At 40.2% G+C, this 18,916-nt stretch overlaps 1 protein-coding gene across 1 annotated transcript in view; it reads right to left on the reverse strand.

Annotated features, from left to right (window-relative positions):
* ITPR1 (inositol 1,4,5-trisphosphate receptor type 1) overlaps positions 1–18,916 on the reverse strand; it is a 180,282-nt gene that overhangs the window by 106,842 nt on the left and 54,524 nt on the right. The window contains exons 6-20 of the mRNA XM_050904988.1: positions 17,384–17,542; positions 16,007–16,105; positions 15,460–15,543; positions 15,230–15,376; positions 13,786–13,881; positions 12,348–12,392; positions 9,165–9,319; positions 7,796–7,895; positions 7,168–7,328; positions 6,240–6,381; positions 5,706–5,864; positions 4,943–5,115; positions 4,564–4,683; positions 3,059–3,253; positions 1,078–1,329 (exon numbers count right to left, since the gene is read on the reverse strand). Coding sequence (XP_050760945.1) covers positions 1,078–1,329; positions 3,059–3,253; positions 4,564–4,683; positions 4,943–5,115; positions 5,706–5,864; positions 6,240–6,381; positions 7,168–7,328; positions 7,796–7,895; positions 9,165–9,319; positions 12,348–12,392; positions 13,786–13,881; positions 15,230–15,376; positions 15,460–15,543; positions 16,007–16,105; positions 17,384–17,542 — 2,087 coding nt within the window. The remainder of the gene's footprint in view (positions 1–1,077; positions 1,330–3,058; positions 3,254–4,563; positions 4,684–4,942; positions 5,116–5,705; positions 5,865–6,239; positions 6,382–7,167; positions 7,329–7,795; positions 7,896–9,164; positions 9,320–12,347; positions 12,393–13,785; positions 13,882–15,229; positions 15,377–15,459; positions 15,544–16,006; positions 16,106–17,383; positions 17,543–18,916) is intronic.

Raw genomic sequence — 18,916 nt, forward strand, 5'->3', positions numbered from 1 at the left:
AGAACGGATGTGGCCAACAGATGCTGACTGTGGATGCTATTTTTCCTCCAAATAAAAACAATACATATGCAAAGTAGACATTAATTTTTCTTAATACAAATTCTAGGTTTGTTTCTCAGCATGTGCAGAGCGTGTTCGAAAAAGACAATCCCCACCACCTTCCACTAACTACTTTTGTCTTACTGTTTGATCACGTATCACTGTTTAGCCTCTGCCAGAGCTGAAGCCATTTGTTTTTCTATTTTGGCATTTAAAGTTGAATATGATCTACTGCATCTCTCTCAGCAAAGAAAACTAGGCTAGCAAGGAGGGAAAAACCAAGAAACCGCTAAACACCGGTACTAATACTGACAAGACTCAAATTCCTGAACATTTAAAATTCGTGTTAAATGTTATTTTCTCCAACTGAAAAAACTGAGTTCTGAACAGTTGAAGTACTGTAAATTTTAAATTATTTGTACTATAAAGAGTTAATACAAGCCTATGGTCAAGAAATCATGTCTCCAGTCTAGCTGTGGTTTTGTATAGGTTTTTCACCACTGTATCAGAGTATTTTCCATTAGAGGTGAAGGAATGGGACTCTGTCTCCAGCACATTACTTGTTTCAGCATCTTGCCCCTTGTTTTTGCTTTTGATTGTGTGTGCTACCGTATGGACAATCTGCCCTGAAGAGTTTATACTCTAATCAAATAAGGCAAAAGGAAAAAAATGAAGACGTCCTCCCTTGCTTTCACTCCCCACGGCTAGGTCACTCTTCACATCACCCAAATCAGAGACAGACCATCGCTGTGATCACTGCGTGTTTTGGAGACAAACCCCTACTGCCTCACAGCTTACACCACGCACGTACAGGAAGGTTGTTTTGTTCTCAGGAAGGTTCTCTCCAGCAAGCATTACGGGCAAATGAAACTACAGGGTTTGAATACGTGGCGGGGGGGGTTATTTTTTTTTTTTTTTTTTTATTTTTTAAACCAAAACAGTATAAATAACGCATGAGTTTAGGATTGATCTGGTTTTTGTTTTAAAAATCAAGAGTGATGTTATTTCCTTTCCCACACCATTCCAGCAAGTACTTACTCATCAATAGCAATTTCAGAAGGTATTTCAGACCACAGACGAGCATACTTCACTGGTGTTACTTGTTCTTGGGGGTCACGATCAACGTGCATATGGAGCATTAGCCGGCAGAAAGACGCTCTCAGATCATATGGCAAGTTTTCATCAGACATGCAACGGAGAATGAGGTCCACATCCAGCTGGCCAGATATTTCATTTATGGCTAAGTACTGTCGATCAAGGCACATTCTAGCAAAGAGGTTCAGTTGGTATCTTCAGGGGAAAAAAACCACCATAAACAAACAGCTTACACTTTAATTTCCAGAAACGTCCACTGGCTGTAGTACTGATACGCTCTTCTATGTATTAACAGAATGAATCTTATATTTTCCAGTAATATAGCTATGCCTACTATGGAAATAAAGTACTTATCAAACACTAGTAAAAGGTAACATAGTGGAAAAATAGAATAAAAGGAGTCATCATATTTTCCTGAGAGTTACATAGAATTAAGTAATGCTGTTTATGAAAGCTACAGAAGAATCCAAATAATGCTTAAGGCAACTCAGCCTAAATACTGCAGAAGACCAAACACTTCTTACCGATGCTGAAGCCACAGTTGTTCACTGAGGCAACAACATAGGTGGACTACAGAATCATTAAAAATTAGGTACCTGATTAAACAACTACTGAGCTCTGCTCCCTTCAGTGAAAGAATTGGTAGGGGAAAACTAAACTTAATTCCTAACCTTTTCAGTCCATAAAGTAAAAGCAAGCAACTGGCATTTAGGTTATGCACATTCAATAGACTGATAATTAACCTTTAGTCATAAAGCACATGTCCAACATTCATGAGTATTCACACAGGCTTGTGTTGAATAGTGTCAACTGTGAGGTTTCCTCAAGAAATGAACATTTAATTGAAAGCAGACTCCTTTTCACTCTCAGTACTCCTCATGGGAATTTGACCAAACTGTATCCTAAACTCCTGTTTTAAGCATGTTCATAAGTCTATACTGTAGACTAAAAATAATGAACACTATCAATTCTATTTAAAAACAAGTGCAAGAAAAATCTATTTTGAAAGCAGAAACAATTTTTTAAATATATACAAGAGGTCTCCTTTTTGAGCTCAGCCCTCCAACAGGCTGAAATAAAAACATGTATTAGGACGTCTACTGCAACAACCATTTCAATGGAAGAGACAATGCAAAAGAAGACAGCTATTAAAAAAAATCTAGTTGTACTTTCTGCATCACCACAATTGAGTCCGTCAAACTACTCTCAGAAGTTTATAATCCAGACACAGGAATTTGGTCTGGGCTGAAACCTGATCTTACACTATGCCAAGAACTTGGTGTCTTGTCAAGTCATCTGGAAACATTGCTTCATGTCAGAAACTGCTAAAAGCATAGCTTAAGCCGTACAAAAGAGCACTGCACATTAATCAAACCAAACTTGTGGCATTTTCATAACTTCATACATTGTCCTGCTGAGAACTACAGGACCACTAAAGGCTTTGAGCTTATAGAGAAATTTAGAAGGCAGGGAGAACAGCAGTGACTTCTTTAAAATAAAACGCAAAGCCACCTGCACACTGAAATCCTGTTCTTCCCGCAAGCAGCTGTACACCCCAACTACTGTCTGAATACAGGTAACCTAAACAGTCAACATACAGGCGCTCTCATAACACCCACTTACCAGGAAACCAAGCAGAAATACAGGCTTTGCACAGTGCTGTGCAAATTCAATGCACTCTAAGCCTCAACTATTTTTTTTTTATATCAGTTTAAACTTGCTTATGCTGATAATTGGACTTCTCACCATGAATAACTTCGTGCTTTTAGCTCTCACTTCAGAGACTTCACCCTTACTCTCTAATGGCTGTTTTGTCCACAAAACCAGTATCCTTTCTCCCAAACCAACTACAGCCTATATACCAAAGGCTTCCCCACACAGCCTTGATGAACTTTGCTAGCCAACTACTGCGCGTGCTGTTAACCTGTAGTAGCTGAGTACGTCCCGATCTTCCTTCTGCCCTTCCTTAGCATCCTGAGCCAACTCTCTGATACTCTTACTGCGGATTTCCTTGTTACTGTCTCTCCAGAACAACCACACTTCTTCCTCATCTTCTCCAACTTCCAAGGCATTTTCTCCACTTGACACTTCTTCAAACTCGAATCGAGAGAGGACCAGCCTGCCAGAAGGAAGTTAGGTTAGATTACAAACTGCCACGACCCATGCAGATCTTTTAGAACATTTCTTTTAAGACACTTGCTAAAAAAGACACTTGCTAAAATGTACTGGTGATACAGAAGTAACTAATTTTATGATCTCACCTGCATTCAGAAAACACAAGTTTCATTCCTCAACTCTGCGACGTAAAAGCAGAGTATCTTACTCTTTCAGCAGCAGCAGTTTACTACATAAAATCTTTGTGTTTTATTATTAAAAGCATTATGTTTAAATGAATTTAGATTATAAGCTTTCCCATTCAGCCTTAAAAAGACCAGCTTCTCAGCTCCATTCAATTGATGAAGATAAAGAAACAAGGAAGTTAAAGACACGTCTAACTGACTTTCGAAAGCATCTTTACAGGAGAACTGGTTCAATGATCACTCAACAGGTTAGGAAAGGATTTGGTAAGCAAAAATATCTAAAAATCGATTAGTTCTGTATCACATAAATGCCAATTGGATCATAACTTCTTTCTGCTTACATGGTGAAATAACTAGAAACAAATCAGCTACTGAAACTAAAAAGGCTTGGGGGGCTTTTAGCTCTTCAGCAAAAATCATACATCTAAAAAAAGACAAATTAAATACACAAGGATAAGAACAAAAGTGATGTAGCAACTTCAAGTGCTGGATGAAGTAAATACAGTCTTTATGATTTCATGAAGAGAATTACATGTGCAAGAATACTCTCATCCATTTGTGTCTTAAATATGACCTGACAAAGACCTGCCTGCTTCCCTTTTACAGTATTTTGATAATGATATCTATGCCCTATTCCACATATCGAACAAACTCATCTTCATGAAAGACAATTGGGATTTGGTGCCTGCTATGATGCTCCAGCAATGGCAGGGCAATGCTGAGAGCTGGAGACCAAAATCCTAACTGCAGAGGGAGAAACGGGTGAGCAGAGATGCATCAGCGTCTGCTTTGCTGCAAGCTGAGCTCAGTGGGCACGCACCCAAGAAGCGCTCGCTCACTTCAGACAGCTTATGGAGGAAAGCCTGAAGCCCACAGGACCCTGCACACCTTCCTGCAAAGTCTGTCTACTTTGACCAAACGTGAGATATCTGAAAGATTTCTCTGACTGCAGGACTGAGAATGCATATGGCAGACGTCTGCTGTCTTCAATACCCATTTACTGTGTATTTGAAGAGGACTCCATACATACTTAACTGCTTTCTCTAGACGTGCCAGCAGTGCTTTCAGCTTTGAATCACCTTCCTTCTGTTTCACAGTAGGAAAACCATCTTTAAAGGCATTAACTTACTTAGTTTCAATGAGAATGTCTGCATTTGCTGGATTCAGCACGGCTTTACAAATCAACTCCTGTGTCACTGGAATAGACTTGTTCATGGAAACGCACAGATCTGAGAGGTAATCCAAAAACCTGTTGGAAAACGCGAGCCAAAAGGGTATCAATCCTTGTTGAGATCTAGACCGAAGCAATCTACATTTCAGAAAGAAAACATTCAGAACTCCATTTTAACACTGCAGAGCGAGACTGCTGCCCAAGGGGGAAGTTATGGTGAGTGCCAAAATAGAAGTGAACTAGCTGTGCTTCCTTACTAGCAAGTTGGCAGGTACAGATTTTTCTCAGAAGGCTAAGAGGAAAAGGGTAATCGTATACTCAAAAATGTAGATCTCACCTGGGCTCCCTATTTTTCCTCACGAGACTAACAAAAGTGTCAATCTCGGCAGCTGTGATGTGCTTCTCCAAGAGCTTGCGATTGTTATGAAGCAGTGCTGTAATAGTGTCCTCGGCTAAGACATCGTAGCCAATTTGCTTCTGCATGAAGCCAAACTGCTTCGCAATGTATTCCTTCAAAACACAGAGGGAAGAAGGAAGGTGTTGTAAATAACTCTCAGAGTTCAAGAAAACACTCAGTAACAGAAAACAGTAAGAAGTTTGTCAATATCAACATTCCAAGAAGCAAACTGGATTAGATTCAAATTGTTCTTCTTTTGAGAGAAAAGAAGTGATGACAGATAACCTTAATATCTCCCTCCCTCCCGGGCTAGATACCGCCAAGGCATTTATCCTTATCTGATATGAGTTTGTTTTTAATAAATGGCAACAAAAAATGACCAGCCTTAATTCACAGGTCAACTTTCAATGGAGCTTGTAAGTACACAAGAGTGAAGAAAGTCTTCCAATTCACCTGGATTTGACAGTTAGCAATTCCGTTGTTTTCTTAAGTTCCCCTCAGAACTGGTACTAATTACACTGCATATAGTCTCTGACAGAGATGAAAAAATGCCAGATAGAGTAAAACTGAGCAATCCAAAAATCTCTTGCTGACTGTACAATCACAGCACAACAGCGTTTAATTAATGGGATGCAGCTTTTATATTTTTTTGGAGCACAGGAACAATGTTAGTGCCATTGAAAGCTACAGACATATTTCAAACCTGATTCTTTCTGTAATCCTGCTGAGAGTGTCTCAGCACTCTATAGCAAAGCCGGCATATGTGTCTGAAAGGAGCATGACGCTGGTCTCCAAGCTCCTCCAACCTCAACATCGGGCCATCACCACTGTCCGTAAACGGTGCTTGCAACAACTTGAAAATCTACAGATTTATTAAAAAACAAAAATAAAATCCCATGAGACACTGCCTTCATCTGACTACAATTAGTGTAAAAGCACTGTGTCAGTGTCTTTAAATTTCTAAAAGGTACATCAGAAATACACTATCGTTACCAAGTTTCTTGGCCATAGAGTAGCCTGGACAGAAGACATTGTTGATCACCTTTATTCAACACCATATTTTGTAATTTTTTCTTCTAGCAATGGTATGCCTACAGTCCACCACCAAGAGCCTGCTGAAAGCTAGAAACTCAAAGGATCTTTTGGTCCCAATAATTTGGCCAGTTTCTCTATTATTAGGTTCCCTTTTCTGACAACCGTTCTTTGTAGGCAGAGTTCAGAGAAAAATGCAGCCTACCTGCTTTAGAATATTCTGTTCTCTCATCAGTTTTTGCCGTTCTCTGTTAGGTTTAGAAAATACCACTTCAAGGACATCTTGTCCAGAATTAGTTCCACCAGTAACAAAGTAGACCAAATCCTCCAACAATTTGGTAACAGATCTACAGGAAAGCCAGAAGTTGTTAATACAAGACTACCAATTCTATCTGTTAAAAGAACAATATCAGTGTAAGTTTACATAGATTTCAAAACGCTAAGTGAAAAAAGAACATCAATTAGAGACTGACTCAGATGCTGGATAAAGCACATAGGTTTGTACAGAACTTAAAATTAGGAACTAATGCTCCCTATTGCTGTAGCCTTGCTGTCTAATAGCTAAACCATAGCAGCAGTAAGACAACGGTATCACTTTAGAGCAACTATACGCTCGCCAAGTTTTATTTGGCAATTTTTTAAATTGCCAGGAAAAAAATAAATCAGGTGATCTCTCCCAAGGCCAAATAAAAGACATTGGCTGTAGAAGCACATGGGCCCTGGTTTTACACAGCCAACTCTGGGCTTTTTGTGTGGCCACGTACTTTTCACGGATATTGTCAGAGGATTTGCAAGAAGTCATATGTTCAGTCTTCACAAGATGGATTATAAATTCCCACACTTGATTTGCAAAGCCCATCAAGAAAGGTATGCTGTGGATTATTCCTCCAAGTTCACAACAACGGTTCTCATGCCCTCATTTCACAGAGCAACACGGAGGGCTTGACAGAATAAGGCTTGAGAACCTCCACTATGGACACATCAACAATAAAACCATCACATTTTTTTTTAAAATCTCATCAAGGAGCAAACAAAATCCCTCTTCTGAAGATAGCGTACGTAGATACAATTTTCAAAGAAACAGTTACTGAGTAAAGGAAACAACATTATCTGAATCATTCTTGTTTCCTTACCTTCTTTCATTCTGGGTTATTGTTCCCTTTTCCAACTTGCCAGCAATGGAACCTAAAACCTTACTTGCATCATTTGCAAAATCCAAGTCCCGAACCTCTGCAGGGGAAACTGGTACTATAGCAAAAGCTTCTTTGTCCTCTTTCACTGGAGAAGTACCAATCTGAAACCCAGAGAAGTTTTATCATCAAACCAAAAAGCAGAAAACAAAGTAGTGATTCACATATTCAGTGATAATGAAACAGAAGAAAAGCCATGCTCCACTTAGACAGGATGAGACTACTGATGAAATCAAACTTTGAGAACAGTACCACTCTTTGCAAGCTCAAAGCTGTTCCTAAATCCAGAGAAGCATCAAGTGACATTGCAAAATGTTGGTGTAAACAGTGGGAAAAAATCCTCCTCGTGATGACTCTCGTACAGTAGAAACTGAACAGTGTAACTAGTAAACTACCATGAAAACCTAGTCTTTAAGATAAAATATTTTGTGCAGGCACCATTCTTTACTGTTACACTGCTTGCTGTTTGACAAACCCGCAGTCTCAAGGGACTGGAACTTCTCCTGCCAACAACACTTGCATGGAAGTACAGGAATCAAAGGATGTGCTTACATCAAGTGACAGAACTTACTTTAAGCATCACAGGTTTCTCCTCTTCTTTATCAATAGGGATATTGGTACTATGAACCCAGGTGTTAGTACAAAGGTGTCTAAGTCTGACGTAAGAGTTCCTGAAAGAAAGTCAAAAGTTCCAAAGCATGAGTCAGTTTCCCAGACAGGAAATCTTCGCATTGCTTGAATTGCAAGATGTTGGCAGGAACAAGTGGAAAACAAAGTGTCATCTTTATCTGTGCTGCATACCATAACAGGAATAAGACTCTTCTTTCCTTATTTCATTCTATAAATTCACCTTAGGAAGCCTTCTTATATAATGAAATAGATTCTGCTGTAAAACAGAACTACGTCTATATTTTGTTGCTGTAACTCAGCTGCTGCACAGCAACAAATTAAGCCTCTTCAAGTCCTCACATTTCCATGCACTATAGTTTCTCTGAACTGTCAGCTTCCTCCCTTACCTTTGTATTTTTCAGCCCATAACTCCCTGATAGCTATTTTGTATTTTCTAAACTGACAAGTTTTTGTATAGCTAATCAGTGCTGTACAAGCATCAAAGGTCCATTAAGATACCAGAACACACAACTAGTATGCAACAATTTTCTCCAGCAGAAGTCCTACGGGGACAGCAGCTCCCAGACTGTTTTCTCAGGTGTTTCTGGCAATGACACTATTTTCCATGTACCAGCTCTTTGATAAAACATGTCAAGCCAGAGTCAGATGAGCATCTTAGTCTAGGATAAGAGACAAGTCTCTCAGCTGCAGTACAACCTCCTCTCTCCACACAACCACGGCAGCCCCAAGGACAGAAGAGGCAGCCAGGATGGCTGCTTTTGGTGGCCATGTTAACTTCTGCTATCTTAAGAGTGTCTGATGATTTAGAGACTCGCTTAAAGTAGCTGGAACAAATATGCCGTGCCTTCTCGGTGGGAACAGACAGCAAAGAGCCTGCATGCAGACTATCTTTGAAGGGTACAGCATCTTTTAAGTAGCAAGAGGTACCTTATGAACACTAAAGGACAAGTAAACAACAGAAAATCAAGTGCTAAATACTTGATGTTACATCCTAGCTAACATAATACAGACAGGTCACGGGAGGGGCTTGATAGGACACCCACGGCTTTTAGTCCCAGTTTGTTCGCTGGCAAGGAAGTCACTTAAGCTCAGTTTTCCCCATCTGTAAAATGGTGTTCTGTTACTTATAACTCAATTGTAAAGTACTAAAGTGAAGCTTCAGGCACTTACTAAGTATTTCTACATTAATTTGAGGAAGAACCTTAATTCCAAAGGATAAAAGAAAAATAGTGGGAGACAGCTTTACCTTAAAAAAAAAAAAATCAAACTCCAAAGCAGATAGTCAGTTCTAACAGTATGCTTAGCTGTACCTGGGGACAAGGCTGTCTCCTCCTCGCAAGGTAGTAGGGTCCAACTCAAATATGGAGGAGATATCGTTTCCTTCAGGCACAGACACCAGAGAGTACGCCATCTTCTCCTGAGCACTATGCAAGCCTCTTCTGGAGGCATCCTGCTCAGGGTCCAGCTGTGGAAGAAGCCCCAGCACACAGAGTCAGACCAAGCCCTCCAGACCCACCTGCCTAGTGTTAAATACATGTGTCCTGTAATTTGCAGACGTAAAGCTCTGAACCACTCCAAGTACCGGTTAAGACAGCTGGGCTTTAGGACACCAGTAAAACTGACAAGTAGCTGCTCTTGCCAACCATTTCTTTGCTCTCCCTGGTGTTAAAAACTTCTGAGTATTTCTGGATCACAAACACAATAAATACTAAACCACAGAGGTCATGTCTTGCAGACAGTGCCAGAAGAGACTCAAAATCCCCCAGCCATTCACCCCACAGCGCACTGGGAACTCTGACTAGTTTCAGATGACCCACAACTGCCAAGATCCCCACCCTGACTCTACTAGCTCTTGAAATGTATTTGACATATTGCAATTACCGCTCTAATAAAGTAATTATGTGAGCTGCAAATATAAAAATCAGCAACACTATGTACCAACAATCTTGCTGGGAAATAATCAACTTCAGCAGCAAAAATGGGACTCGTATCTATCACAGACAAACGAAACAAAAAGCTAATCAAGAAGTTAAATGTCTTGCTGTTCACACTACAGCTTATGATGCACTCAAACACAATGATATGCTACAAAGGCCATGGCATCCGAAGTATCTTTATTTCCAAGGTGCTAGCAAATTACCAGCCTCCTTCAGCAAAGTAAAGATACTAACATCAACTGAATAAAACACTGGATTTTCAGATGAAAGGACAAAAGAGTAGGAAAAAATAAAGATAAACTGGGAAAAAGGAACAACAGCTTTCTCTAAAACCTTTCCTAGGGTACTACCAGTTATCACTAGTCAATAGAAAAGTTGCTAACTGTCTGACACAACACAGGAGCCAGCTGTCCATGTATAAACATCTAAATCCTAGATGTAATTTTCAAAGTGATCAAGCAACCAACTTATCAGCTTCTCTGTGATTGTGGCACCAGTGGAAGGTAGGCACCCAAAGCAGTCAGCACTCAAGTACCTGTCTTTCAAAGTCCTGGTGTAAGGCATTGCAATCCTTAAACATACGGAAAGGGTACCTAATGTTGCTTGTGCCTCAGGATACTCTGTAGTTAGCACATTTGTAGTCAATGAACTTGGCTGCAAAGTAGTGACATTTAAAGTCTGATTTTGCACATGGGAACAGACAGTTAGCTGTATGGAACAGAAATACACATTGGGAGTGTGCCTTCAAGAGAAGAAGCAACTATACACTCAGAGTCCATCTGGAGGCTTTACACTGGGAGAAATTCGCTCACTTGGAATGAATTCTTCATATTTCAGCTGTCTCCTTCATCGCAAAGTAAGGCAGCTGCTCTGTATTCACAATTTGTACTTCAGGAGACAACTGGTCAGTTATTGAAACTGTGGTAAAGCTGAAAATGAGTAGTAAATCAGAAAGTAGGAAATGAGGCAATTTAGGGAGAACTAAAACTTCAACCCCAAAGCTGACAACAGCAGTCTCCTTTAATGTTGAAAGATACTCACTGGCTTCTCACTCGTACCCATTTAAATCCCATTCTTGTACAGCTCACTGAGGTGTAAGGAGAAAACAACAACAAGACACAGAGCTGTGCAAAGAAACCCGCCGTCTTGCAGACGGCTCACATTTGGATGAAACTGGAGTTTGGATAAAGTTGGAGAAAGCAGCCTACACCATCCTGTCACTAGTGAATGTTGAACGATGCAGTAATTTTGTGTCAGAAATGAATTACGTGCTCCTGATCCTATTCTTTATGGTCTGTTTTTGCCACCTAGTGGTAAAGAGACAGCAAGGAAAAAATCAGTACAACTCTGAAGACAGGGCGCTATCATTACTACTGCACTTATCAGAAGGAGACACTAGCATATCACAGTAGGATGGATGTCTACATAAAAGACCTCAACACTGATTAACTTTCAAAAAGTGAAGCCAATAAAATAGTTCAATGCTGGATTCCTCCCGCCTCCCCCCCACCCCCCAAACAATAGCTTTATGGGGGTTTTTTGTTCATTTTTTCAGTATGTTTACTGAAGTCAAGCTGTCAGGAGATCAGTGTTTGCTGCCAAATACCACCAAGAACTAATCAGGATAACAGCTCAATACCTGGGGGCAAGGGTAAGTGTTTTAATGGCCAGGCTATAATGACAAATCCTTTTAAGAGGAAAAATCCTCCCTACAGGATTTCAAAGCATCACAGTGCATTCATCTTCTAAAAATCAGAGGAGTAGTTCTTTTTCATATCCAAATGGACCAAATCTTCCATAATACAGGATAAATGACCAATAAAGCTGCATAAGACTATAATCAAATCCAACTAAAAAATATAATCTACAATGGAAAGCGGTGTTCCAGTTTTGTTTTCAACTACTGAAGCAATGCTGTTTCCCTTTGATACCAAAGAGAAGCTTCAATTAATACAAAGCATCAGCACACTCAATCTTTGACACAACAACGTTTACCGAAAACAACACAGACTTGCTTTCACAGGAAAATCAGAAGAATGGCACTGAAATCATTCTAACCCTGCCATTCTTGCTCTCTAGGCCCTTTATCCTGGCTTTCCTGTGACAAGTTAAAATGAGAGAGGGAATTAATTTCTTAAACAAGGAGGTGGGACGACTGACTGGCACAGCACTACATGAACATCCCGTTAGGGACACTTGCCATCTGGTGTCACCTTGAGCAACTTGCTTTTCAGACCTATTCAAGAGAGTGCTTCAAGGAAGCAAAGGTTTAAGAAATAGGAAGACAGAAAAAGAAATGCTACAAAGAGGGGAGGTGAGGGGGTCCAGGTAACGTATAAGTTCGGTTCCAAGTGCATTGCTCTTCACTAAAGCCTAATCCAGTTTTCAATATCCACTCCTCTGGACAGGCCTTAAAAGCCTCAGATCGTTCTCAGTTTTTCAGTTTCTTGACTAGCAACAAAGCCTGGACCATCTATGCGCTGGCCAGGTAAACACCTGGGCCTGTGTCAAGCCCTCCTCAATTAGGGGCAAGATCATACTCTTGCCTATACTTACTGAGGATTGACACTCCAGGTCATCTTCCTCATAGTCAGGGTTTACCTGATGAAACAGAATCACAGGCATGTCAAAACTCTAACAGAGCTGGAAGTGGGAAACAACCTCAGCACGGTCTGAACTTATTTCGTAAAAAATGCACTCTACTGCTACAGCACTACCAGGCATGCAGAACAAATATACCGTGCAAACCAATTCATTTCTCATCTGGCATCTGTCTGTCCATGAATTAAGCAGTTAAGTAATCTGCAAACATGCAGAGAGATTTATCTTGTTCAGGATAATCACTAAAGGAGCAAGAGGGGTACAGAGTTACCAAGTTTCAGCTTTTTTTTCTTTTTTTAAATCCCAAGTGGAATTTCCAACTAGAAATTACTGGCTTGGCAGAAAAGTTTTAGAACAAACACTATTCTAACCATGGATCAGGTGAGCAATCTCTGGTATATTTTTGCATGATGTAAGACCACGTTTTTGTTTTGGCTGATTAGCAAACCCAAGATTTACTGGAAAAGCTGTATACTGGATCACTACTGAAAAGGATTTGCAAGTGTGCATGTGACAAAATACTGCTGTTTTTCCAATCTGCTTATTAGAAGAATATAAAATGGGATATCTAATCTAGATTTTTCCCACTGAAGCTCTCAGGTCAATAGCATGGGCTGAGACAGCCTTCTGTCCTGCTACGCACTCTTATGTCCAGGACAGCTTTTACTTACAGAGGTCTGTGTATTGGCATGTTGATATATCCATGCTTTCAAGTAAATAGAAGTAGTTTTAATAAACATTGACAAGTCTTAAACAGCAAAACTCACAATTATAACCCTTAGACTTTTTTTTTTAAACTTTTTTTTAAATAAAATGTCTTGAAATTTTATTTCAACAGGGGAAAGATGTCCACTATGGAGAGAGAAAAAGACTTATTTTGTGCTTGGACAGCTAGGCACTATCTGCAGTTCTTACAAGACTGGTCTGAAGTCTAACTGCATTTTCATTTTACAGTCAGTTCCACAATTCTGCTCGGAAATCAGTGATTCAAGAGAAACTAACAATAGTTGAAATCATTTTCCCCCAAGGGCTCTCAGCCATTTACAATTTATTCATCTATTAATAAATTCATCTTGATTCTACTGCCCACATGACAGAATACTATTTAGTGTCTATTCTTTGCAGGAGAAGAGTTACTGCCTCTAGAATTTATACAAAAAGTGAAATAAGCTCAAGACTACCCCTGTACCATGGTATTCTTTCAAGTCTCCTTCACTTTGTTTTCTATGTTTAGCCACCTACTTTTGTACTAATACTAAGGACCCAAACACCACTCTCCTCCCCTCCCCTGTGTCAATTTTTAGGGCAGGAAATGAAAGATTTTCAGAAGGTGTAAAAGGAGAAAATACTGTGGAAGGCAAGGCGGAGTTCCTAAGCAAGCCCCAACACCTACCTCTGCTGCTAGGTAGTGTCCAGTAGCAAGGTGTTTGAACCTGAAAAGGCTATTCCAGTACCCCGCGCCACCACGACAAGGATCATGCTGCACCACCTAGAAGGAAAGGGAACCCACATTTACACTGTACGTCAGTGACCTCCCTTTCAAACACAGCATTTACCGTGTTTCATGTACAGGTAAGAGGAAACAGAACAAGGAGCTCCAGAAAAGATGAAGCAACCTTTCGCATGTGAACACCACACAGTACAGTAAATACTTTGAGCTGGCTACAATTAGTTCACTTCAACAACTGAGGAATGATGGCAGGAAGATTATGGTGCAAGTTGGCAGAGAAGTAATTAAAGAAGGTTCTCTAGATGTGCATGTGTTGCTAGGTCTTGAAACAAACTTCCTAAAGAAATGCAACAAATCCTTTACCTTTTTGGTATAACTGATTTTTGACCTTCTTACAGTGGATGAGGGAAGACACGTGGAAATACTTAATATGCAACGGTGCTGCACAAAAGAATATGAAGACTGTTATATTTACTCTCTAACATTCTCCTGCGGCAAGCAGAGCCTCCGACATCAGATGATCTGTTACTTCATATCAGCTACCCCGTGGGTACACCCGCTTCCTTAGGGAAAACTCAGCATAGCTGACCTGTGCCTTTCAGGGAAGGACTATCTTACCTCTGCCTCGCATTTAGCACCAGGTAACTGCATACACGCAGACAGTTACCACAGAAGCTACTGATGTGCGGTAACATGTCAAAGTAACGTTAATTATAGGTAGGCTTTCAATTTAAATACGGGAGAAGCTGTGTATCAAAGCAGATACTTCTGGAAAGAGAATATGAAAAACATCTATCCACCATTACAATTAATTTTATGATTCCCACATGCTGTTTGCATGGCCAACATTTAAAATCATGAAACAATTCTAATAATACCAATAGACTGAGGACATTTTAAGAAGCCAGTGACGGCCAAGGTCTTAGTCACTCTATTTAAAAGCCAAGTAAAGAAAAAAAAAATTAGTCCAGACAAGCAACGCACAGAGACTAGCACAGGGTTGCAGTCTTCTATCAAATGAGGATATGCATAATCACATTATTCCACACCAAAAATAGAGTGTTCAGTACACTCAGCAGGACAGCTGAAATTATTAGCTGGTGTTAAACTTTAGTGACTGGTAAGAAAATGACTTCATAGATGCTCCTCTGTCCCCTTTTTCTAAATTGTCAAGAACCTGAATTTGAGAGCTACTTGCTGCATCACTAGAGGTTAGAACTCCTCTTTGATTTTGCACAGAAAGCACAGTAAGGAAAGGAATTTTAAGATTAAACTTCTAACACCAGGAAGACTTTTACCTAAAAAAAGAAATCCAGGTACAGTGGTTTTAAACAGAAACAGTAATTGTTCCTACAAAGCCACCCCCAGCCTGGGTTACAATTCTTACCTCTACTTCCCACAGGGCTTTTGAACTGGTTGCAGACGTGGCCGACTGCCTCCCCGTCGTTCTCAGGAAGACATGCTGTTTCTTCCTGTGCTCATCACAAGTCAGAAACTTCTCCTGTTCTGCATGAAACAGTCTCACCACATCCCCCTGTCAAAGCCCAGACAGCATGATCAATACAGACATTACCCATCAGTGAACAAGTTACAAGCAAGTAGAGTTTTGAGTCTTACCCCTTTGAGAATATCATCTTTGTTATCACTCCATTTCATGAAGAGGACTATTTTCCAACTTGTATTGCAATTCACAGAGTTGACCTAAAAGAACCACCAAAACCATTAGTCCCACTGTCTTGTGACTGCACAAGATACTGCCACGAACTACTGCCTTACTTTTTAGACAATTTTCAACAGAATACTGCAGTCCCTATTGCATTACCCTAGAGAAGGAAAGTCCTTTCTGTATTTACTCCAGAACAAGTAAACTACAGAGCTGACTTGCTAGGAAGTCATTTGCTACACATCACTGTGCCACGACTTGAATTTGAAGGAGAATCTCATTTTTAGCCAGTCAAACAAAAGAGATCAAACCCAAACCTCTGTCCAGCGCCCAACAGATATAAGAAAAGTCTGCTAGCTCTATTAAGTTGCTGATTAACAAGATAACCATTCCTAAACAATGCCACAGGTACCAACTTGTTGATTTTCATAAACAAGTCTAAGCAGCTTAGCCGAAACAGAGGTTTGTACAGCTGCTCCAGCTGTGTCAATCTGCCCTTACCTCATTGCATCCCGGATTATCGACAAGCTGATGACTGCTGGCGTGGAGAGGCTGGCCAGCGTTGACGGGATTCAGGACTACTTTGTCTCCAATAACAACCTGTAGATAAGTGCAGCATCAGACAGAAATGTGCACCCTGAGAAAGCTCTTTTTCTTTTTTTTTTTTTAATGGGATTGATGGGAGGAAATCACCTTCTTGCAGTTTGGAGAGATGCCAGTCTGAATATGAAAACCAGGGTTCTGTTTGCTTCAGAATTTAGCTCACCATACTCAGTCATTCAGGCAGAAAAAAACCCCCCTATATTATTCGACTCAGAGGCTTGCAGAAGAAACACAGACTGCAATTCTGCTAACTAACCTATCTGCTGCTTTCCATGAAGTTGTTTCATTGGTTAACATTTAACAAATAATTCCTATAGCAAAAGGTCAGCCAAAAATCCTCCTCCTCCAAGACGTACTTTCATTTGTAAAATCAGATTCTTGACCAGGCTGGCATATGACTCAAGACAAAAGCACTTTATTATGGACAGTAAAGGTCCTGTTCTTCCTTTCTTCTAGGGCAAAGTCTTACTTAAACTAAAAGCCAAAAAGCCTTTTCTGTATTGAAAAGAACTATTCTTAGTGATAAAGTGTCTGAGAATTGGTGTGATTTAAAAGCACTTAATGGCCACTAAGACTGTGCTACCTTGTGCTTTGGCTTTACCCCACGTGTGTGTCTGTAGAAAAGGAACAGTCACATCAAAACGTATGGGACTAGTCTGTAGGATAAATTATTCCTACTTGACAAAGTCCGCTGTGTTTAGGCGCCAAATATATACCTGGACTACACCACAGAGCACACTGAAGCTTTATTACCTCCTGGTTTTAGGCAGATAGTATACCCAGGTGACTCAGATTTTGTAAAAAAGAGATTAAGATATTAAAATGGTAATGCATTTATTTCAGAACCAATTATTTTCCAGATTTCCCATGAACAGGACCATTTAACCTCATTATTACCTCATTCCTCATATACAAAATGAGGATGAATTTCAATTCCAAACGGACAACATTGAAAACCAAGATGCTAATTATTTGTTCCAAATCTACTGAAGGAACTCAACATTTCCTACCATTTTGAATTGGACAGGAATTGTGAAAGGCTAGTGTAATTAGGTCCCTTATTCCCTCCAACATTAAATCATTCCACGTTTCCAAAATACAAGTTACCATAGCAATTTTCCTCCCCCTCATGACAGCATAGGAAAAAGGTTGTTCCTGCAACATTGTGCACGAAAAGATCTGTGCATTTCATTAATTGCAAGACAGGCCTCCTGAAACAAGCTTTGCCAAGCTGTGCACAAAGCCATACGTGAACATATTCCTCTTAGCACTTACACTGTCTCCAATGGAACGCAGTTTGTAGAAGGGCTGTATGTAGAACCAGGAACCTTCATTTCCAGCTTCATCCAAGGTCACCCTCATAGCATTCTTCTCCAGTAGAGCTGGAAGCCTCTTATTTACTGTTAAGTATTTGTTACTTTTTAAATGAAGCAGCTAGAATAAGAATTAGAGTTCAGTTCTAAGAATGCTCATTTTTCCTCCCCTCAATAAATAGCGAGCATGCATAAGATAACCATAATACCATACAGGAATTAAAATAAAAACTAAATCATATAAAAATACTGATGAATTCAGGCACAATTTCACTTGCACTTCTTTCAGTACATATACAGTCCTACAGCACAAAACATCTTCAGCTAATCCAACTGTCCCTTCTCCAGCAAACGATAAACACTTAGAAGTGCCCCCCTCATTTTACGACAGCCTGTTCAAAAACCCAAGATCAAAAGTTGTAAAATGCTGGGGACTAAGTGGCTTTCCCTGGCAAGAAGGGGGTGGTGAGAAGTAAAGCTGCTCTTATCTTGCTTTGCTCTGTCTCATTTAACAGAAAACGTGACTGCTTCTTTGAAGACTCTCCTCAAAAAGTCCCATTCTTCAACCCTTCGCTGTGTACCACCTCGCAGACTGCCCACCATCAGGGTGAATACGTAAGGTGCAACAGGTCACATCCCCGCTCCCGACCTACCCAGCTCCAACCAACTGTTGTTAAGTTTCCAGTAAATTTAGCACACAAGTACTTTTGTACAGAAAGCCGCTTTTTGATGCCTTTTGACTACCATAAGTACTCACAGAACATATGGGAGTTAAGTTTTTGCCCGTATTTTCCCATATCACTGCCCTTAATACTGTTGATATTTGTAGTCCAATCAAAGAAGGATCTTACTATTTCTCTTTCATCTTTAAAAGTAGATTTTATTTTTTTTTGCCTCAAACACCCAGCCCAATAGTGCACTTAACTCAACCAAAGCAGGGACTTCCCTGCCTGTCCTCCATCAGGTTGCTCCAAATCCTGCAATCACTTTAAAGGGCAGCCAACCAATTTCTCCTTGCAACAAGAAAGCCCAGCCTGCCTGTGCTCCTAGCCATCCCCTCTGTTGGCTGGTGCTGTGTCAGCAGAATAAAATAAAACCCACTTGTATAGAAATTTCTTTACGTAAGGCTCAAAATGCTCAGGTAACTATCCCTACTTCTGAAGTGCTGAGGCACTGTAGTGGAAGTAGGTCTGCTCCTAGTAGGAAGCAGGTCTCCAGGGGGAACCCACACCTGCTGCATATTATGTTCCCCATTTATTAAAGACCTGTCTTTTTTAATTATGCAGTTATTGTACTTTCCGTTTTTCTTGGGTTTGATGCATGATTCCCCCCCCATTCCCTGGGACCTAGCATATCCTTTGCTTCAATGGACTGCAATTACTTATATGGCTTGATTTTCCTTCTCTGTGTCAGTTTACTATTTGATGCATCAACATTTGATTGAGAGAGACTATATTTGGCATTGTACAGTGCCATCTTCCAAATGGCCAACTCT

The sequence above is a fragment of the Gymnogyps californianus genome, chromosome 13 (assembly GCF_018139145.2).
Source record: "Gymnogyps californianus isolate 813 chromosome 13, ASM1813914v2, whole genome shotgun sequence".
Lineage (NCBI taxonomy): Eukaryota > Metazoa > Chordata > Aves > Accipitriformes > Cathartidae > Gymnogyps > Gymnogyps californianus.